This window comes from Equus caballus, chromosome 1 (assembly GCF_041296265.1).
Source record: "Equus caballus isolate H_3958 breed thoroughbred chromosome 1, TB-T2T, whole genome shotgun sequence".
Classification (NCBI taxonomy): Eukaryota; Metazoa; Chordata; class Mammalia; order Perissodactyla; family Equidae; genus Equus; species Equus caballus.
The window spans coordinates 64,664,597-64,687,645 of NC_091684.1; the positions used below are offsets into that span (position 1 = coordinate 64,664,597).

Genomic DNA, 23,049 nt, shown 5'->3' on the forward strand with positions numbered 1-23,049 from the left:
CTAAATAAAAAATGTAATTCCTTAGTGATAGGAATGGGCTTGTTTTCAGATGAAAATAGAAATGAATTTCTATTTTGAAATTTAGATATAAAAATAGATATATCTATTTTGGAACTAGTCAATCAGCATTGGCCATCTGGGGGAAAAAAAAGAGTCACTAATAGACTTGTTTCCCTACTTATAATAAACAGCAAAAAATAAAAAAGATAGTATAGCGCATTAGAATAAAGATTTGTAATGTCCTGGTATTTGTTTGAGAATTTGAGAGTTTAGCTTTGATGAGGCAAGGTATAAAGGTAAAGAAAGACATAGTGACTTATTCTCACTTGGACCAGATTTTGTGCCTCCTTTTTTTTTCTTTTTTAGTGAGGAAGTTTGGCCGTGAGCTAACATCTGTTGCCAGTCTTCCTCTTTTTATTTTTTTCTCCCAGTACATAGTTGTATATCCTAGTCTTAGGTCATTCTAGTTCTTCTGTGTGGGATACCACCACAGCATGGCTTGATGAGCGATGCATAAGTCTGCGCCCAGGATCCGAACCTGCAAACGCTGGGCCACCAAAGCGGCATGCGTGAACTTAATGACTCAGCCACTGGGCCGGCCCCTCCTCCTACATTTTTTAAAGTCACAGTGATCAGTCCTGTTGGTTTGAGCCATCCAGTAGGTCTCCATCTTTGGGCAGTCCAATTGGTCAGTTCTCAGATAGGCATCTTTTTCTGCACACAACCCATTTTCAAATGCAGATCATAACTTCTCAGATGCATTTCTGGGTAGATAACCTATTCCATCTATTGTTTCATTGTGTCTTGATAAGATGATTGGCTTCAGGGTTCTTTTCTGTTTCAAACTTTGCAATAATTTATGCTGAATGACATTAGAATCCTTCAAGCATGAATAATTGCTAGCTTGAGACGGTCCTGGTTTTAGCACTGAGAGTACCATATCCTAGGAATTCCACCTCAAGGATACAAAAAGTCTTGCTTTTTGGTGATGGATACCAAAGGTTCGGGGAAAAGTATAAAACCCACATGGCAGCCCAAAATATAGGTGCTGAAAGTGATGCTTTTTTTAGTGTCAAATAGATACAGCATAGATTATCCACCTTCCATAGTTGCTGTCACTATTTTTCCCCCTTGTGTTGGCAACCATAATTTGAAGTTCACAGTAACGAATCATCCATAATTGTTTCACTCCAACTGATGCAACTTAAGTGTACACCTTAAGTCCATTGTAATTATGAATGTTCACAATCTGTCTTTCACTTTGTGGATTAATTGTTGTGCTTTGTATCAACATAGAGCTAGTTTAATTTTTTACATTGTGAATATTGTGACCATATTTTCTAAGAGTTCAGATAATGGAAATGAGGATGATTTTAATACCAATGCCAGCATAACGTAGATATTTTTTTAGAAAAAGAAAGCTAAATGACTGTTAAATAATGACATCAAACAACTAGATTGGGGAAATAAATAATCAAAACAGAGCATCTTGCACAATATGCAGAAAAGAATTTGGAATTGGGCATGGTAGAGAAGAAGATGTGAAAACATATAGGGAGACTGAATGTCAAAATTTGGGGATGAAACATACCAGTACGCCTAATTCAGTCAAAAGCTTTTTCATCTTCCAAGAAGACACCAATGCTTCCTCAAAAATAGTCTCTGCTGAATTATCTTGGGCATACCACACAAACAAGCAGCATTATCATGTTGTTCCCTTGATTTCACTACAAAAATGATTAAAGTTATATTTCCTAATTTATAGGTTGCAGTTAAAATGTCCTATAGGGAGGACAAAGGGGAAATTTTGAGTTACACATGTGTTGACTCCCTACAGAATAGAGTTCATTTTGTCAGATCTGACCACCATCAACTATACTCTCCATAGTATATCAAGTGATTCCTTGAATCACAGCAACAAGATAATGTCTCTTCTAACTCTTCAGTATTTGGACTTGAAAAATGGAGTTTCAAATTATCTTCTTGATTTCTATGAAGATTTTAATGAAACTCAGAAAATATAAAACAAAAGATTGCTGCTATCTTGTCTAAATACAAGGGAGACTTTGCTTGTCTATCTACATATTGGCAGGCAGTGCAAATGTCAATATTGGGAACTCCCTTCAGTGCTTAAATTTCTTACCAAAGAAGATGAAGCAGTCTCATCTGCCAAATAATCTGTAACCCTGTCTATAACACTGCTGAGAAAGGGTGTGGTTTGCTTACCTGTGGTATTGAAACTTTCGTAATGAAAGTTTTTGGTCACTTTTAGCTTCCTCCAAACAGGCAGAAGCACTTGAGATTTTTTACTTTATAGAAGTGGAGAGAGATAGTCTTTTTTAGATATGTGCCTACAAAATGGCTGTCATTATTGCTGGCCATAGAAAAGATGTGAAAATGTTGGCCTGCTCTAAATAATGTTTTCAAAGTATGGGGCAAGAAAAATGTCCTTCTCTATTTGGAATACGTTGAGGATGACAATGGAGAAAAGGATTAGAGTAATACAGAAATTTATATGCTGTTTCTCCAAAACTCTTTCATGATGTATGAAGAGGCCGCAAGAAACCTACAAAAGAATTGCACCTGAGTTATTTGATGTTATGTGTAGGATATGACAAAGACTCATACAGAGGGGAAAAAAGAAGATTCATTTTTTGGAAATAAGGCTGGTTCTGAATGGAAAAAATAAATGACACCAGAGGACAGCCAAGTCAAACAGGTCTTTCTCAATTTCTTTACTAAAACTGTAACTTACTTAGAGTCCAACTGTGATTTCAGAAGTTGAGAAAAGATCTGAATTCATAAGTTTGAATTACCTCTGTGCTTTAAAACCATTTTCCCTGAGAAAAAGAAGTTTAACTTATGATGACATCCAATCTGCTTCATAGTATATTAAAAACGATAGACATATTGGACATGGACCATCTCTATGATGAATTTGTAGATGCAACAGACCTGGTTGACAAATTGCTGGCCTGTCAAAATGAGCATGTAGATACAAAGTGGAGGAACATTTCTGGAGCGCTGGAAACATTTCTACAAGTCTAAAATCCTGCTTTTGCTAGTAGGTATATTCCAAAAGTGTTCCATGCTGAAATGCTTTTGTTGACAGGGTGTTTAGCTTGATGTCACCACATGGACTGACACCAGACAGTGTAATGTGACTTGATAAGAACATAGTCACAAGTCAAACAGAATTTTATGTTCGGCCATATTCAGTTTTACGACCACAGAAAGGAAAAGAAGGGTGTCCTAAAGGCTGCAGGCAGTTCAGAGAGGTATTATTGGAAAAGGAAACAGAAAGAATGAAAATACTATACTGTATCACGGGAGAGAAAAAAATATGTCATTGTTATCTTTTATTAAATATAGGTAATATCTGTTTCTATTATATTTTCAATCTCCCTTTAAAAATCTCATATTTATGTATTTTTAAAATATTCAATCATACAGCCTACGAAATTTAAATGTCTGGTAAAGAGTTTAAAAAGAGTTAAAATAACTTGCTATTATCAGAGGACAGAAACATTGTACAAGTGTTGTTATATTTTTCTCGCACGTTATCTGTTTAGTTAGTCCTATTATTAATTACTATTAATTGCCACTCTTAACTAATCCTACTTTATGTTCAAATAATAGTATTTATGTAACTGAAAGGTAAATAGTATATAATTTCAAATAAAAAGCTATTTTTCATTATTTTTATGTTAAAGTAATTACATATGTATGTAATTGTTTATTATATATTACGTTGTGGGTGGTGGGGTCTGGTATGGTTGCACCTTGGGTTGGTTTTCTAAAAAGCTGGTCACCCTGCTTGCTACCAGTGTGGTTTTCACGAGCCTGTCTTGTTTTAAGGCAGGAAAGCAAATCTAATTCTCGTTTATTGCCTCTTGTCTGGTGCAAGTAACATTGGCCACTGACTGTAAAAGAAGTTACCTTTGTGTTGTCCTTACTGATTACACATAAGAGTGGAGCCAATGATTCTCAAACCATTCATGTCATTTAGGAATCTTTTTATGTCAGTTTAAAGGTTGGCTGTCATCATTTTTTTTTGTTTATGCTAATTGAAAAAAGGGAAAAATATTGTAGTCAATTCTCTAATGAGAAACTAGACTTGACACTTGTCCGTATATAACACTAATGTAATGTGCATTACCTACCTGCACCCTCTTTTAAAATAGATTCCAAGTAGTTGGAAAGTGAAACTTTTATTTTCATCTTTGTACCCTTCAGTGACCTTCTCTCAATAACCCATAAGAATTCTCTGCTCGACAATTCTTTCTGGTGTTCCAAACTCTCATGATGTGTCCCTTCCTTATTACCAACTCCTTCTCACGTGGAAACTCATACTCTGCTTCCCCACCCTCACATCCCACGTCGCTGTGCTCAGGTCAGAATATCCCGTTTCTTTAGCTCTTTGGATCCTGTCTTACTCCTACCTATACTTCAAGGCCCCATGAAAACTTCCACTACTTCACAAAACTCCCTCTAGGCTGTTTTCCAGCTATGCCCTTTGATGTCCCACATGCCTTCCTACTCAGCTACCATCTTTTAGCGTCCTGTAAAGTTTCATATACTCTCTCCTCAGATGGGTTGTGAGGTAGAGATCATTCTTTGTTCTTCCTTTGTATCCCCAAGAAATACCTAGAACAGGGCTAGGCAGCTTGTAATTGTTCAAGAAAGATGATTGATTGGTTCTTATAAATGATGCTTCATACAAAATATGATGTGGGAGTAGGCAAGTAATAATGTCTTTTCTCATGGAAACATTGTCCATAATGTTTAACAGGATGTGAAAGCACAAGGCCTTGTTGAGATGGAGAAATAGGGGAGGGCAAAAAAAGTAATCATAACTCTGACTCCTGGGCTCAGGTTTTAGCTTGTGCCTTACTACTTCTGGGTTGGGACTCTAGAGTATGTAAAATACCTGCATATGCACACGCACAGACGCACAAGGATGGGGGTTTGGCCTTGACATACATTTCTAATTTGATGCCAATACTTTTTAGCAGCCTGGTCTAAAGTTGGAAAAAATAGCCTCTCAGTGTCTAGTTGAGTTATGAGTTGAGAATGAATTTCACAACAAACCTCAATGATTTTCCACCAACTACACCAACCCAAAGACAATTTCTAATCACTTGGTGGCCATGATATTGCAAAAGAAGCAGAACACAGACATGCTGTCTGTTTCGTTTAAATTTATGAAAACGCGCTGAAAGAGAATGTAGAAAGTAAACGATCCATGGGAAAGCATTGTGAATGAAAAGAGAGGTGCTGTGGTTAGCTGGGTTTCTCAATCTCTCAGATTCTCAAAGCCAAGAGAAAATTTATCCTCTTCCACTGAGACATAAACTAAACTCTTTTGGTCATTAATCTGCAAAGTTGATGCCTGCCATGGTAATTCATCAAACATTTTTGTGGAGTGAGTCTGGTGGGGCCTCTGGGGCATCTGCCTTTGAAATTCAAAGCGCTGTTTTGTCTCCTGAGGCCAGAGTGACTTTCTCCCCTCATTGCACATCTGGAAGGAAAGTTTCTGCTTCTGCTCTTCCCTGGGCTGAGTCAGGGCCTGAAAAGAGCAGCCATCTTTATGAATCATGTACTTATACCATACTAAGGCTCTGAATACTCTCCCCAGGTCTGTCAGGAGAGGAAAAGGAAGAGAAATATTGCAGTGGAAGCACTGTTTATAGTGGACTTTTTTTTCCCTGTATTACAGTTCACCATGGGAAAAGGACAATTACTGTTTGCAGTGATTTTTATAGGGACAGGAGTTATTGCATTAAACATTGTGAAAAAATGAATCGAATCCTCAAGCTACAAGTCTCAATTGTCTACAGATAAATCAGGGAATGGTTCTGGAACCTTGAGGTCTGATCCAAATTTACAACCGTGTCTCCAGGCTCAGAGATGAAAATACAATCTGATGAGAATGGATGTTTCTTACAGAGAGCAAGCCCCATGGGTGGATGCTGGGCTGTCTTCTGCCCCTTCAATAACTGAGCCCGCTAATGCTTTGTCCTTAGATGGATGTCTCCTCCAGACCTTCAAGAGCTCACGTGAATTGGTCCTACTCCCTCCTCAGGCTCCTGTCCTTCTGTCCCCAGCTCTGCACCATACTTTAGATGCAGTGGCCCCCTTTCTGTTCCTTAGGCACACCAATATATCTTTTCTACATGGGGCAGTCCACCCTGGCTAGAAGTCCCTGCCCTAAAGTCATTGTGAGGCTGGCTTCTTTTGTTATTGAGGTTTCAGTTCCAGCATCAAGTCCTCAGTTTAAAGGAGTTGAACCTACCCACCCACCAGTCACTTCCCATCAGTTCTCAGTGTGTTGCTTTCTTTGTAACACTTACTGACATCTGAATTTCTTTTTCTTCTTCCCACTCTCTCTCCCTCCTTTTCTTCCTTCCTCTTTCCCTCCTTCCCTCTTCTTCTCTCTCTCTCTCCCCTTGCTCCCTCCCTCCCTTCCTTTCTTCCTTCTTCTTTTCTTTCTTCCCACTCCACCTCTACCTCCACTAAATTGTTAACTTCAAAAGAGCAAAGTCCTTCTCCATCATCTTCACTAATATATATTCGCTATGGTATTTATAGTATGGTATGGTATGTGTATACATATGTATGGTATGTATTTGATAATTCTTGTGGAATGAGTGGTTGCTTTGTTCTTTGGGTGTTTGGCTGAGGGTAGCATGACGTTTGCAGTAAAGTTTATGTTACTTTTCTTATGTTTAAAAACATGCTTGGATTCATATATTTTAGGTAAATTTATGCTTATACATTTATCTATTAACCAACTTATTCGTTCATTTATTAATTATTCACTGTTTGCCAGATACATTGGCAAGATATTACAGATATGAGAGAAGTTTCAGACATCCAAACGATATCATTAAATGAAGAGAGACACATTTGAAAACAGATATTCATATTTTATATCAAATGTTATATCTAGACATGTCTGCCTAACTTCCAGTTTTCTTTTTCTAACCAAACTGATTTCTTACTGCTCCAACCATGTACCTACAGTAAGCTTCTCTCTTCATTTCCCACAGTTGTGACTCATCTTCATTCACATTGTTACTTTATTCTAGAACTCTCTTCCCTCGGCTGTTTTCTTGTGCATGTTCTGTGCATCCTTCGAGGCCTGTTCAGGTCTTTCCTCCCCACTAAGGATTCCCTAATCCCGCCAGCTCCCACTGCTCTCCTGCTTTTCCCTTCAGCATGTAGAGTCTGGACCCTCTAAAATTGAGAGCTTTCTGCTGGCAGTGATTTTGTTTGGATCTGTATTTGTTTCATGTATGTTAATATTGAAAACCCACCTGATTTCTATCTTCTTTGAGAAAACAAGCATGTTTTATAATTCTTCTAGATCTCTGCTGGTATCATAGGTAGTGTTGGGAACATAGTAGCAGTCAATAAATTCTTACTGATTGATTGGTGTCGAAATTGGGTTGTCAGTTCCAGACAGGGTGCTGAATGAGACTGGGTCTGGTAAAAGACTCTTCAACATTCAGCCTCCCTGTAGATCAAGTACAGGCAAAGCTTATGGCGAAAGGTGGTGAAAGGCAAAATTCCAATAGCAAGAGAATTATTAATCTACTTAAGCCATTAAGTGTTGTCCAGTATTAGATTGGACCGGAAATCCTGGTTTTCAGCTCTTTCCTATTAGAGTGCCCAAGAGGCTGTCAGCGAGTCAGAGGAAATGTAGAGTTGGCTTTCAGTTGCCTGAGGAGAGGAGCTTAAATTCCTAGATTTATGGCTCTGCTTTACCTGAAACTTTTATTTTGCTTTCACTTTTATGTAGCAAACGGGTATACTGTATTCGAGTTGGTGCTTCTTAAACAGTCTAAGGGAGCTCTAATAATAAATACCAACCAATTTATACAGTAATGTTCATAGTGGTCTTTATTGAATGCCTCATCACATGAATGTATCCTAGAAGTGCCCAAAAGGTATGATACTTTCAGAAGAGGCCTTAGAGTGAAGGAGGTAGAATTTGTCATGTGAATGGTCTGTAACCTCTGGACTCAATTATTCAGCTTTTCAAATTCCGCCAGTAGAGAAAGAGGGAGGAGGAGTGTTAAGTAGCAGGCTTGTGTCCTGAATCGACTTTGCTAATATACCATCTTAGGGGGCATGTTGCTTCTTCTCTATGGCCTAAACTTTCTATATCTAAAATAAATGAATGGGTTGAACTAAATATCCCCAGGAACACCTAGTACCTCTAAATTCCTGTGCGTTGGCCACTATTCAGACAATAAAAATGAACTTAGATATCTAAAGATAACTTAGGCCAAGAAAAAATTTTGTCCTCACTGTCACTAAATATGCCCTACATTTCTAGGAATGCGCCATGGTCTTCTTTCCATTGAGCTTTCTGATCTCATTCTTATCCTATTTTACCTTCATTGCCTAAAGTGAACTCCCTCTCCTTTGACTCTCCATAGCACTCATATACTTCTTCATTTATTTGCCTTTTATTAAAATTGTTGTTTAATGTATACGTATTTTATTTTCCTAAGTTGACTTTAAACTATTATTGGGCAGGAACCATGCCTGATGATTCTTAGTGTCTCCAGAGTGCCGTTAGTAAATGCTCAGTAAGTACTTCTTGCTAATAATGCACTTTAGCTAACATCTTGTCCCTGGTGCACTTTATTCTAGTAAGCATGAGACACAATAACTTAAAAGGAGACAAAGAAAATCTAGAGCGCCTTTAGACACTTCTTTAGAACTCTCAAATGGGAGACTTCTTCCAGGTTGGTCAATAACATAAAAATTATTTTGAATGATTTTATCAATTTCTTATCTCTGCTTATTATTAAATGAATGTTTGTTTTTATGTTAATCTTTTCTAAATTCAACAAGGTTAGGATCTCCTTAAGGATAGAAACTGTATGTTATTCTCCTTTATATCCTCAGCCTTAGTTGGGTTACAGAGTAAGTGCTTAGTAAACGTTTGTTGAAACCGTAGATGAAGAAATTATCTTCAGAGCCAATGCTAGGAGTTCTATTAAAGAAAATATTTAGACCGTGCCCCTAAACTGGCAAGTTGCTAGTGCTGATCACCCATTTTAAGGTAATAGTCACTAAGGAGTCCATCTTCCATACTGGGAAGATTGTTAGATTAAATCAAACATGTGGTAACAGGGATCCATAAATTGATGCCTTTGCATTGACTGGCCTAGGAATAGCACCTCAGAAGATAAACTGTATTTTCTTTTGAGTTTTATTTGGCAGCCTTGATCTTGGTGGAAGAACATGTTCTTAACACTCTCAAGACAGCAGGATGGTTTAATTATTACAATCTCACAGGCCATATTTGAGACTTTGGACAGACTGTAAATAGGGCTGATGTGCTAATTTGTGAAAAATGTTAAAATAATATCAAATTTCCATAAAAGAAATTATCAATAGATTTTGTAACATAAAAATATGTGTTTTTTCTCTATATTATGTTATAAGCAAAATTAAGACAAATAACAAGTTAGAAGATAATATATAAAAACATAATTAAAGGTTTAATCCTTCTTGAGTTTTAAGAGTTCTTTGTATATTTTGGATAACAGTCCTTTATCAGATGTGTCTTTTACAGCTATTTTCTCCCAGTCTGTGTCTTGTCTTCTAATTTTCTTGATGTTGTTTTCTATAGAGCAGAAATATTTAATTTTAATGAAGTCCAGTTTATCAGTTATTTCCTTATGAATTGTGCCTTTGGTACTGTGTCTAAAAAGGCATCACCATGCCCAAGGTCATCTAGATTTTCTTCTATGTTACTTCTAGTAGTTTTACAGTTTTGCCTTTTACACTTAGGTCTATGATCCATTTTGAGTTAATTTTTGTGAAGAGTGTAAAGTCTGAGTCTAGATTCTTTATTTCTTTCTTGGCACAAGAGTGTCCAGTTGTTCATCACCATTTGTTGAAGAGACTATCTTTGCTCCATTGTATTGCCTTTGCTTCTTTGTCAAAGATCCAATTGACTATATTTATGGGGGTGTATTTCTTAGCTCTCTATTCCATTCCATTGTTCTATTTGTCTGTTCTTTTACCAATATCACACTGTCTTGATTACTTTATCTTTGTAGTAAGTCTTGAAGTTGGATTAGTGTCAGTCCTCCAATTTTGTTCTTCTCCTTTAATGTTGTGTTGGCTCTTCTAGGTCTTTTGCCTCTCCATATACAGTTGTCCGTCACTGAACAACAGGGATATATTCTGAGAAATGAGTTGTCAGGTGATTTTTGTCTTTGCGTGAACATCATAGAGTGTACCTGCACAAACCTATGGTATAGCCTACTACACACCTCAGCTATATGGTACTAATCTTGTGGGACTACTGTAGTATATGTGGTTGGTTCTTGAGTGACTGATTACGATGCATGACCATAATCTTTGGAATAAATTTGTTGATATTCACAAAATAACTTGGGATTTTGATTGGGATTGCATTGAATCTATAGATCAAGTTGAGAAGAGCTGACATTTTGACAATATTGAGTCTTCTTATCCATGAACGTGGAGTATTGCTTCATTTATTTGGCTTTTCTTTTAGTTCATTAGAGTTTTATAGTTTTACTCATATAGATCTATTACATATTTTATAAAATTTATTCCTAAATATTTCATTTTCGAGGTGCCAATGTAAATGGTATTACATGGTATGTTTTTAATTTCAAGTTCCATTTGTTCATTTTTGATGTGTAGGAAGAAAACTGACTTTTGTATATTAACCTTGTATCATGCAACCTTGCTATAATTGCTTATTAGTTCCAGGAGTTTTTTTGTTGATTCTTTCAGATTTTCTACATAGACTATCATGGCATCTAAAAACAAAGACAGTTTTATATCTTTCTTCTTAATCTGTATACTTTTTCTTTCCTTATTGCATTAGTAAGGACTTCCAATATGATGTTGAAAAGAAGTGGTAAGAAGGGACATCTTTGCCTTGTGTTTGATCTTAGTGGGAAAGCTTACATTTCTCCCCATTAAGTATGATGTTAAAACCAATCCTTCATGGCATTGTTTATATTAAGGAAAATTGAAAATTCCCTAAATATCTAGCAATAGGTGAAATGGTTAAAAGTGTGGTATATTCAGATGACAGCCTATTATTTAATCAACAAAAGTTAAGCTTTTAAAGAATAAAATGAGATTATGTTTATGATATTATGGGTGAGAAAAAAAGCAGGAAAAGTACATAGAGCATCTCAATTTAATGAACACACACACACAAGACTTGGAAGAAATTTACTAAAATATCAGCAATGCTTCTGACTTCATGGTAAGGCCGACTATGATTTTATGGCTGAGCCAAACATCATTAATCTGTCACCTTGTCTGTGTCACTGATAGGTAGACTGTGTCAGAGCACTGGAGATCTAGCTGGTTTAAAGGAGTTTATTAGTTCTTTGAACAAAAATTTAGTGAACGTTATGAGTCTGATACTATGCTAGATCCTGAAACACAGAGCTTAGAATCTAATAAGGGCTACAGATGGGTAAATAGACATTTATGGTATAAATATTATTTTATTAAGTGCTATAATATCATAATGAGAATAATAATGGTGATAATGAAGAAGATAGAAACCACTTATGTAGCTGTTCTAGTTTCTATTGTAGATAACAAACAATGACAAAACTTTAGTGACTAAAACAGCCATTTTATTAAGCTCATGGATTCTGTGGGTCGTGGGTTCAGACAGAATAAGAGGACGGCTTTTCTCTACCCCACAATGTCTGCAGCCTCAGCTGGGAAGACTTGAATGCTGGGGATGAACTGATTGCAGATTGGAATTATCTGAAGGCTCATGCTCATACACTCACATGTCTGGGCCTGGGCTGGGAAGACTGGACCTGGGCTAGGATTTCTCACTGAATGTCTGCACATTTCTTGTACTTGGCTTCCTCACGGTATCACAGCCCAAGGGTAGTTGAACTTACATGGCATTCAGGGCTCCTAGACCAAGTTGACTGTTGTTCTAGTCAATAAGGCAGAAACTAAACCAGAAGTGTTTCTGACTTTTCCTTGGAAGTCAGGCATATTCTTTTGGTTGTAGGTGAGTCACAAACCCACCCATATTCAAGGGGAGGGAACATAGATTCAACCTCTTGTTGGGAGGAGTGCCAAGGTCATGCTGTTGAAGATCAAAGGGGTTGGAGATAGTGTTTGAGACTACAGTATGTGCTAGACACTGTTCAATTAACTCATTTAATCCTCATGACAATCCATGAGGTGAATAGTATTATCATCCCCCTTTTTAAAGAGAAAAATCAGGGATGTAAGTAACTTGCCTAAGGTCACATAGTAAGTGACAAAGTTGGACTTCAAATTCAAGTACTCTGGCTCCAGGATCCATGCTCTTAATCAGCTAAGGCAGTCAGGTTGCTATGAGAATATGCAGGAGATCTACCTAAACCTTACTTGGGGTAGGGAGGAAGGAAGAAGTCAAGAAAGACTTCATGGAAGAAGTGATGTCTAAACTGCATCTTGATGAATTAACAGAATCTAGTTTGAGACTTGAAGAATTAATAAAATGTTGTTAGCTAGGTTGTGGGTGGATGGACAGAATGGGAAGAGAAGGCCCCATCCAGCAGAAATAGTATGAACAAGGTCCCCAGGCAAGGGAGCACAGCATCTTCAGACAAGTCCCAACGAGCTGCACAGGACTACAATTTACAGCTGAGGAGGTAAATTTCAAATGATGAAGCTGGAGAAATGGGCTGGGGTCAAATCATAAGGGCCTAGGTAATCCAATAATGTATTAGAGAGTTTAGGTTCCATACTGAGGGATCTACAGGTCAGTGATATGACTGAATTGACTCTTTCTTCCCCCTAGAAACTAGCCATATATTTATTTTGCATTTGTCTTTTTTTATTGTGGTGAAATATACATGACATAAAATTTACAATTTTAATCAATTTTAAGTGTATAGTTCAGTGGCATTAAGTACATTCACATTGTTGTATAACCATTACCACCATCTATCTCCAGAAGTTTTCATCTTGTAGAACTGAAACTCTCAACCCATTAAACAATAACTCCCATTCTCCTCTTCCCACCAGCCCCAGCAACCACCATTCTATTTTCTGTCTCTATAAATTTGACTATCTAGGTACCTCATATAAATGGAATCATATAGTCTTTGTCATTTTGTGACTGGCTTAATGTACTTAGCATAATATCTTCAAGGTTCATCCATGGAGCATGTGTCAGAATCTCCTTCCTTTTTACTGCTGAATAATAGCACCTTTTATTTGTCTATTCATCCATTGTTGGGTACATAGGTTGCTTTCACCTTTTGGCTACTGTACATAAGGCTGCTATGAACATGGGTGTACAAATATCTCTTTGAAGAACATGTTTTTAATTCTTTTGTATATATACTCAGACTTGAGATTACTGGATCATATGGTAATTCTATTTTTAATTTTTTGAGGAACCATCTTACTGTTTTCCGTAGCAGCTGTACCATTTTACGATCCCACCAATAGTGCGCAAGAGTCTCAGTTTCTCCATCCTCACCAACACTTGTTATTTATTTTATTTCTTAATGATATCTATCCTAATGGTTGAGAAGTGGTATCTCTTTGTGGTTTTGATTTGCATCTTTCTAATTATTAGTGATACTGAACATCTTTTCATGTACTTATGGGCCATTTGTGTATCTTCTTTGGAGCAATGTGTATGAATTGACTCTGTAGAATGATCCCTCTGGGAGTAAGTAGAATGGTGGGTGGAGGGCAAGATGGTGGCAGGGAGACCAGATAGGAAGTTGTTGCACAAATCCAACCAAGAAATGACAAGCCTTCAATAATGTAACCAATGTAATGGTATGAGGGTAGTGGTGATGGTGAGAACCAGGAGGCAAAATTGAAAGGATTTAGTGACTGACTGTATTGCAGCTGAAATAGAACAAAAAGACGAGGCTACTCCAGGCTGAATGAATGATGGCACCAAGGCTGGTATTCAGCCACTATGCACCAGTATAGCCATCTTGGTTGTTAAAATAATGAAATACATTCATGGAAGCTGCCCCAAAGCTCCCCTGAGTGGCCTTTCATTCCTCTTCCTACCCAGGCCTTTCCCCTGGAACTTCCAAACTTCCGATATGCCCCCAAATTCCCTAATTGAGTTAATGCTGAGCATAGTTGTGGAGGGGTGGTGTACTAGTACCCTGCTCCAGCTCAGTGGCCAGTGTCCATTCTCATTGGTCAGGCCCCCTCTCCACTGATGTTAAGTCTTTTGCATACCTGGGTAGGGTGGTAGTACCATTCACTGGCAGGTGTACCAATGTGGAAAAGATTTTCAAGAGATATGGAAGGGGTTCACCAGAGGTGATAAGTTCCATTTTAGGGCTTGTTTGTACATTCAAGGGGAGATAGTTAGTCTTCTTGGCTCTAGAGAGAGAGACTTAGGAATTTTCAGCATATCATGGTCATAGAATCCAAGAAGTTACCTTCCAAAGGAAACACCTTCTTTCTGCAGTGACTCCACTCTTTGATTAAGTTATCCACAATTTGGCAGCTGTGAAGAGGAATAGAACTCCTAACCAATACTCTGTAGGGGTCATCTGTGCTAGAGATACACATTGGCAGAATGTCATAACATTTCCAGAATTGTAAAAATCCAGGGATCTGGGAAGGAGCATTCTTCTTTTCTACAGCAACTTAAGCTTATTCCACAGAAAGCAGTTTGTTCACTCACACTCCTGGGGTGCCATTAGCTGCAAATGACAAGACTGGGCTTCACTGTGATCATTTGGCACCCTCTCCATGATGAGCAGCCTACAATTTTGCCAAAAGTTGATGAGGCTTAACTTTTTTGTTCTTTTGGGTTTTTTTTTTTCAGAACACCGGAAGGGGTCAGTCTTGCTGCCCGCAGGATAAGTAAGGATATCCTATGTATTTTATTGGCAATCCTGATAACATTTCCTCCATTGGTGGTTTATGTGTAATAGAGACCAAACTGCAATTTTCTGACCTGCCAAGATCCATTATGTCTGGTAAATATAGTTTATGCTTGACAGAATCCACACTTAGGGTGGAAAGCCATACAAATTAAACTAAGGCTTAGGTTAATTTTTGTTAGTGAAAATTATTCTCCCTTGGTGACCTTATTCCACATGGAATAAAACAACCAGAAAGCTATTCATGCAGTCCCGTCTTCTTTCTTTAATCAAAATAATAAAAGCCTTTGGATTGGCTCAGCTCCTGAGTCTCATCGCTCATGTCTTTCGTGGAACCTAATCTTTTATGGTCATAAAAAGTTCTTCATGTTAATAGATTGGAGGTCAGGTAACAAAACACTTTCTTCAAGATAAGTGTTCTGGTCCACTTTTAGATCTATGCAAATCTTATCTCTGTGGATTTATACAGACTGTACCATCACAAAGTCTCGGTACTTTGGCATAAATGATATTTTAAAAATCTTTCCCCATTGTCTGGGTTATTAAAGTTTAGTTTTAGCTCAGGTTGGTGTCTCAATGTTGAAGTAGTATCGACAGAACTAAAAAAAGGAGAAAAGCCAAACTCTGGTAATACTGACAGTAAGGTAGGAACCATCTCAATTGCTTAGTACGTTTAACTGTCCTTTTTGGTGACGGTTTGTATTAATATATTTAGTTTATATAGCTTGTTCACCATATTATCTTGATAATCCCATCTTCATTCACAATGTAAGAGAAAAGGTAGCACTAGCTACCCCATTTTATGGTTGAGAATTGGAAGGCTTATTAGGTCAAGAGGATGGCTAGAGGATGGCTCTCAAATTTTGTGAGACAGAAGATCACACTGGCCATACCCTCCTCAGACTTGCCATTTATAAACTAACACAGTCAGAATTAATAGGATATTACTAAATGTGATGCGATAGCAGGGAAGTGATAATTTTAATTTAAAAGGGCATTCTCAGAAACCGAAGTTTAAAAACTGGCATTTATAGATGTAGCCACTTGAAGATATAAAGTTATAGGCCATTGGGAGATTCCAATCCATTCTCTGAGAACCTTTACCTTTGGAGGGAAAAAAGTAGAACATAAAAATTGAAATGTCTTAAATCACTCATCTTTTTGCAGACAAGATTCTTCAGTTTTTCATTGGCAATCATATTTTGTCAACTAGTAAAAAGATATTCCATAAATATGAAAATTGCCCTCATAAAGATTCCTCATAGATATCAGGTTGAAGAAGAATGTGTTCCGACCTGAGGTTTAAGAATCTTGCTTTGGTTTGTTCACTCTGGGGTTAGATTATAGCCAGTTATGGCTCCTTGGATGAAGACCCTGTGTTATTTCTCAGAGTTAGCTCACCTAGCTTCATGGTGGACAGATGTGTAACTCTTCACAACAAACTAAAAGGAAGATCACTACCACTACCACCACCACCACCACCACCGCTTCTGCTCAACTACTGTTAATATTCTTATTAATTTTAGGAAGGGAGGGTCTCATTATAAACCTTAATCTGCTCTCTTTTTGTATGTTAGTAGTTGGTTGAGTGAGAGTGTGCCCAGGCATGCATTAATCACTGGAAGGGCATAAAGGCCTAATCTCCCCAAGGGGTTTCTCCCATTGTCATTTCTGAGCCATGTTAGGCATTACCCACATGGCATACAAAATGAAATTCAAATCAAACAATGAGAGAGATGTGATTCATCTCTTTTATGCCTTCTTTTGGGCTTAATTCCCAGAACTAGAGCAAATCTAAGAAGAGAAGTGGGTTTTTGAGTTCCGACATGCTTCTTCTAAACTCTCCACTTAGAGCTAGCATAGCCCTCTGACCTTGAAAAGATGAATAGGTCCACATCACTGAGATTAAATAAGGGACCATAGAAGAACAACTGCAGGAGGAGCAAGCAAGTGCAATCTCTTCTGGGGTGAAGTGCAACCAACCTGAATGAATCAAACTGTATTTCTAGTCCATAATCAGCTGCAAACTTTCAGAGCTCCTGCTCGATTATGCCACCCCACTGTATCCTTGGCTGGCTCTCATAATTACCATATTATTGCTGCTTTTTAATATAATATGCATCTTTGGAATCACAGCCCAAGTATCTCAGCTGGAACTCCTCCTGTCGTTTTTTTAGCAGACAAGTGTAGTCATTGACCCCCTGCCCAGTCAACATGGGTGATCAGGATGGGAATGAAATACAGACTTGGCTCATCAAAGGGCAGCTTTGGAGTCACTTCTATGCCACAAACATTGTCACCCCATAATGATGACTGTAGTCACCGATGAGTACATTTGAATTCATTCCCAAAGGCATACTGTCTCCCTACCACATGAATTAGAGCCATGCGTGTTCTTTTGCTTGTGTGTTCTTTTTCTTTTCTTTTCTCTTGGGTGTTCAGGTCAGATTCCCATGTTATTTTCCCTGAATCTAAGACTTACATAAGATTATTCAAGACAGATTGTCAAATTCTTTGAAAACTCTCTTTGTAGCTCTAAATCTCCTATGGTGCCTGGCAGTCAATAATTATTTGTCGCATGAATAGATGAGTATTTTCTAACACTTACAGGCAATCAAGAAATAATTATTTTCCTAAAATAGTGTGAAAACATGATGTTCAATTGACTTAGTACAAATAAAATATAAACCATGTAACTGTAAGAGCATCATACAATAGTAGCACTAACAGCATTTTATTATTTAACTTTATGTTTTTTGTGCTGCCTGATACAAAAAGTTCCCTGTGAGACGAGAAGAATGGAACCCAATTTGTAGATTGGGGTTGATGAGTCAGTTGAGAACCTTAGCATCCTACCATGGCCTGTGTTTTTTCCCCTGGAAGTCATGGGCATTTCTGATTGAAGATGATGGCTAGAAGCTGTCATGTTTGAAGGGCTAGAAAAAGAGAGAATTCTATACTCCTTGTGACTTGATTAACACACGCTCCTATTGGTATCCACCTTCCTTGTTGATTATTGTCATTGAGGAACCACTGGAGAATAATATGGCTGTCAATATACAACACAATAGCATCACCAGATACATGGTTTTTGAGTATTTTTTACTCAGTCTACCTGCTTTTCTGGAAAATGTAATCCCGACTCATGTTGCTTTAAAGATCAGACAAGGAAAAAGAAATAGCCTCGGTTTCCTGTCCCAGATGATTAAAATAAAACCAGAAACACTGCATGGTGTGGAGTGGTCAGGGGAGAAGGGGGAGTGGACAGAAATAAGGGCACCATTATTCTTTGTCTCTTCTTTTCCCTGGGGGAAGTATTGGCACCCAAATATTCAACAGTAGGAAGACATTTGGAAAGTGGCCTAGCCAAAGGATCTGTGGTAATCAGGAGTCATAAATCAGATATGAGAGGAAGAGACCATATGGTGGGGGGAGAAAGTGACAATGCAGTTCTTTCATCTGTACCTGTTCAAATGTGCTGTCTTACCCAGGAGAGTAAGGAGCCCCATCCCACCCTTTCTATCCCCTATAGAACCTTTGAGAATGTCAGATGAAATACCTTGCTCTTTTCTAAACACTTCTGAACCAGCAAGATGTCAGTGACCTGGAGGGAATTGGAGTGAGAGCCAGAGAAATGATTAAAGAGCTGGGGACGCTGATGAGCCAGTGGGTGTTTCCTCTCTGCACCTCTGGAACTCACTTATGAGAAGACGGTCAAATAACTGGATATGTGTTGTTTGGCCCAGGACAGACAAGAAGGTATGGGCTAACTTGTCTCCAATTAAGTTGCCAACAGCCAATAAATTATTATGTCTTTTCCCCTCCAAATGGACTGTCAGTATATATTTTTAAAAGTTTTATTGAAAATAGTTACCTCAAATTTATTTGCACTCATTTCCCAGAGTGCCTGAGTAATCACAGACTCTCATTGCTGCAGGCCCCATGAGTTTTAAAGCAGCCTCCACTGCTCCACATGACTCCACTTTACGCAGAAAAATTGCTTCTGGAGACAGAGATGGGCCTCCTCTTTTTCCCCAACTTGTCTGGAGATCAAGAAGGTGAGATTGAAACCTCTTTCATTGGAGACATATTACCTCCCATGCTTATTTCTGCCTCCCCTTTTGGATGTGTGAGCAAAATCATTTTATTAAACCATTTGTCAGGGGGCAGATGGGAAACCTGTCTTTCCCATTAGTCACCAGACAGTGATCCCATCAGCAGTGCAGGGAGTTGGTCAAGCTATTGCAACCAACCAGATCAGAGTAGGGAAAGAGACAGTGCTTTGCTCAGTCATCACAAGGTCCCAGGCAGCTCCCCTGGAGACCTTGAACTGATGAGGCCCTGTTTTTATTGGCCACCGTTAGGTTGAGATCCTTCATCTGAGCTTCAGAGCCAGTGAGGGCTGTGGAGCTGTGTGTTCGGCCAGGGAAGGGGAGCAGGGGCCACGAGCATTGGGAGGCTTTTCGTACCTTGCCCTTGACACTCCATGTCCATGTTTAATTAATTTCCTAAATTTGTGGGAAAAAAGATGAAATAAATAAGGTCAACTGACCACTCTATAATTTGTTTCTGAAGTTTGGCTGGACATAAAGGTCCACCTTCCCAACCCCACAACATAATTTATTTTACAATTCCCTCTCGGCATCAGGTCTGGGCTAACCTTGAGTTTAGAGGCTATACCTTCAGTTCCTGGCGCTGGTGGTCACAGTGTGTCCTTTCTTGGCAGTGGCTGTGGGCCCAGCAAAACAGACCTCTGAAGGCAAGTGGATTAATCATTCTGAAGGCATGCTTGCCTCCACAGTTCCCCTGCAAGAAGTCTGAGAACCGGGGAGAGAAAACTCTTGTAGTTCACAAGCAGCAGAGAGAGTTGTTTGAAGACTCACAAAAAGAAGGGGGAAAAAAAAGAATGAGGCTTTTAAATTGTGTATGCTGGAGTTTTCACTAAACCGAAAAGTATTACAGAAAAATATATTGCCGCTCCTATAGTAGAAACTGTGATGAGTCCAACCTTTTTATTACAATCAGGTTTTCTCTAAATATATTATGCCCCGCAGGTCAAAATGATTTACTTCTCTATTTTGAGACATCTGAGTTCTATTCTACTGCTGCCAGTATGTTTTCAGCTGTGCCAAAACTGAGCAGGTCTGCGGTTCCTTTGTAACATCAAAACGGAGACATTTATCATTGAGATTTATCATGGGACAGCCTGCCAGATGGTTTCGGTATTTTAAAGGTGAACTGTTTGGGTCTTGATTAGCTCATGCGGACTTCTAGCTAAAGACAACTCTATCAGCTGCTCCATGGAAAGACACTGGCTTCCCTTTACCCAGCCCCCTCCCTCTGTTCTTCTAGTAATGCCGAAAATATTAATGTAATGGCAGATGTGGCGTAGATTGTCATTTCAGAAAGAAAACCAAGCCATAACCAATTCCACTGATTGCATTCTAATTATAATGTGACCTCCTGTTGCTTTGCATAGAGGCAGTATTCATTTCAGTACACCACTGTAAAACTTGCCGAGTCAACGACCCTCAAAGGAGCAATTGTAAGATTTAAGCTTGGATTTTTTTGCTCATACCAAAGACCTTTATTCTGCCAAGCCTCGGCTGATTGGGCCAGAAAGAATGCATTTGATTATATAGACTAAACTTATTGGCAACAGAACTTTTGTGCTTTGAAATGCTTTTCATTCGAATTACATTCAAACATTCAATCAACATTGATTATGATATGGATTGGCAATGGGGAATGCCTTGGGTTTTTGGTCTGGCTTAAAAGTTTGCTCAGTTCTGCACTGTGAAGGCAGCTGAGTTTCCTTATCCTTAAACTTGAGTTTTCCACAAGAGGAAGGTTTCTGTGGGGAGGCCAGGGTTTTCTTATTCCCATCTGCTTCAGTATCCCAAGATCATTTCTTTATTTGGAGATTTGGGGGCTTTAGGGCTTCCAAATTTAATTAATGTCTGAGAGCTATGAAGTATGTGTGCATATTTGTGTGTGTGTTAGATACAGTGGGTCTTTGATTTTGTACATGAATAGCTAGGAGAATGCATTTAGACTCAGATTTTAGGCCAGGAATTTGGTACCCTGGAAGGGACTTGAGCACTGGGTGAGGATTTGATAAGCAAAGATTCTAGTTAGAACTGCCATATGTGTGACATAGGGCAAGCCCCACTTTTCTGATCTGCAGAATGAAATAATAATAATAGATGGTCTTAGGTTTAATTCTTAATGTAGGTGATTTGGAAATATTAAGAAGCAATCTAAACTTAAAGTCCTCTTATTGTTTAAAAGTCAGTGTATTATGTGTATTTGTTGGGAGCCTTTGCCTGTAGCTAGACCTCTGTCTCTAGAAAAATCCTGTCAAGCCCAGTATTCCAACTATTTGACTCTTGGCAGATCTTACAGACATCCTCAAGTTTTTGTTTTGACTTGAAATTTCTCTTCTCACCCTTCCAGATTCCAGCCTGGAAGTGAGGCTGGAATTCACACAAGAGGAGGTGGCTTGCAAGGGCTTCCTCATTCTAAGCTTTCGTTAGCTGTTTCATCATAGCTCGAGATAGCTGCATCTTCTTTATCCCCAATCACGTGCCATCAGCTGTCACCTGTGTGCAGGTGACTCTCAAATATAGATGTCTAGCTTCAATAGCTTTCCTGGAATTCAACATTTCCAAGTATATCGTCGCCTTGCATGGTATTCTAGAATCTGAAATTCAATGTGTTCTCTTCTTCCCACCAAGAAAATTGCAACTGGCCTCTCCTCCTCTGTTCTCTCTTTCTCTTAATTACTCTTCTAATTCCAGTCACTTGAGTTCAAATCTTGTGATCTTCTTTTACTTTCTCCCTTGCCCTTACCACCCACCTAGAACTCATTGACAAGGCCTATGTACTATCAATTCTACCACTGAGAATGAGCTTGTAAATATCCATTCTCCCTGTACTTATTCCTTTCACTTTGGGCCTAATTATTTCCCTCCTAGCCTACGTAGCAGCATCTTTGATGGTTTCTCACCTTTGGTCTCTACACCAATCTATTCCCTCTTACCGCAGTATGGTAGGCAACTTCTAAGATGACCCTCATGATACCTTTTTCCTAGTACTCACACCCATGTGAAATCCCCACCCCTTGTGTTTGGCCAGGGCTTGTGACTTGCTTGTAACCACGGATTATGGAAAAGTTGATGGGATGTCACTTCCATGACTACGCTGCATGAGACTGTGACTTCTACCTTCCTAGAAAACTCTCTCTCTCTCTCTTCCTGCCTTGATGAAGCAAGATACCATGTTAGGGAGGCCCATCAAGCAACTAAGGGTAGTCTCTGGCTGACAGTGAGGGACTGTGGCCCTCCACACAGGGAACTGACTGCTGCTAACAACCATATGAGCTTGAAAGCTTCCCCAGTTGAACCTCACATGAGCCTTGGCTGATAACTTGATAGCAGCCTTGTGAGATACTTGAAGCAGAGAGGAGGAACCAGTTAAGCTGCACCTAGATTCCTGACCCACAGAAACTCTGAGGCAATAAATATGTGTTGTTTGAAAATCTGTCAAGTTTGTGGTAATTTGTTACAGTTACTCATAATGAATGTAGCAAGGCAGCCAGATTACCACCTGACAATGTCAATTCTTAAAAAAGTGGCTTCAAGATTCTCTGTATTCATCTTGAACTACCTACCCAAGCTGCTTTCCAGTTCTCTTTCCTGAGCACCGTTACCTCTTTACTGTATGTAATTCTGGCTTTCCTCCTTTTACCTTCTGTTGACATTGTCACCATTTCCTGGGTTCTCTTTATGACTAAACCCCATATCTTTTTTAGAGGCCCACTTAAATGCCACCTCTTTCATAAAACTTTTGTGATCCCCGTAGTGATATAGATCTCTGAGCTGCCATTGTTCTGTACCTTAGGTCACTTTTCATTGTTTGCCTCACAGAGGAGTTGTTTGAGGGCATTGTCTTAGTTCTACTACTGGACTGCAGATTTTATGAAGAAGGAGGCTGCTCCTGATTCATCTCTGTGTGCCCTCAGAACTCCCAGTGTAATGACTTGTGGATGGTATGCTCTCAAGGAAGAGTTATTCATTAATGAAAAGCAAGCCAGCTTGCCCACAAGATAGGCAAAATGGAAGTGGTTTGTGGAATTATGGTT

General features: G+C 38.7%; 1 protein-coding gene and 1 long non-coding RNA gene across 13 annotated transcripts in view; one reads left to right on the forward strand and one right to left on the reverse strand.

Moving 5' to 3' along the window:
* The window catches only part of LRMDA (leucine rich melanocyte differentiation associated), a 1,071,617-nt gene that overhangs the window by 887,301 nt on the left and 161,267 nt on the right, over positions 1 to 23,049 (forward strand). For 3 of the 12 annotated variants that reach the window (XM_070227789.1, XM_070227785.1, XM_070227796.1), the window contains exon 7: positions 18,844 to 18,964. The exons of 8 other annotated variants lie outside the window; for them this stretch is intronic. In XM_070227789.1, the coding sequence (XP_070083890.1) occupies positions 18,844 to 18,964 (121 nt within the window). Of the gene's footprint in view, positions 1 to 8,664; positions 8,760 to 18,843; positions 18,965 to 23,049 lie in introns of all 12 variants that reach the window. One more of the 12 variants, XM_070227816.1, reaches the window with a different exon arrangement.
* On the reverse strand, positions 18,750 to 22,725 carry LOC111769829 (uncharacterized). The gene is made up of 4 exons (XR_002802654.2): positions 22,579 to 22,725; positions 19,587 to 19,784; positions 19,376 to 19,414; positions 18,750 to 18,949 (listed from the first exon to the last, which is right to left on the reverse strand). It is a non-coding gene; the product is annotated as an uncharacterized lncRNA (long non-coding RNA).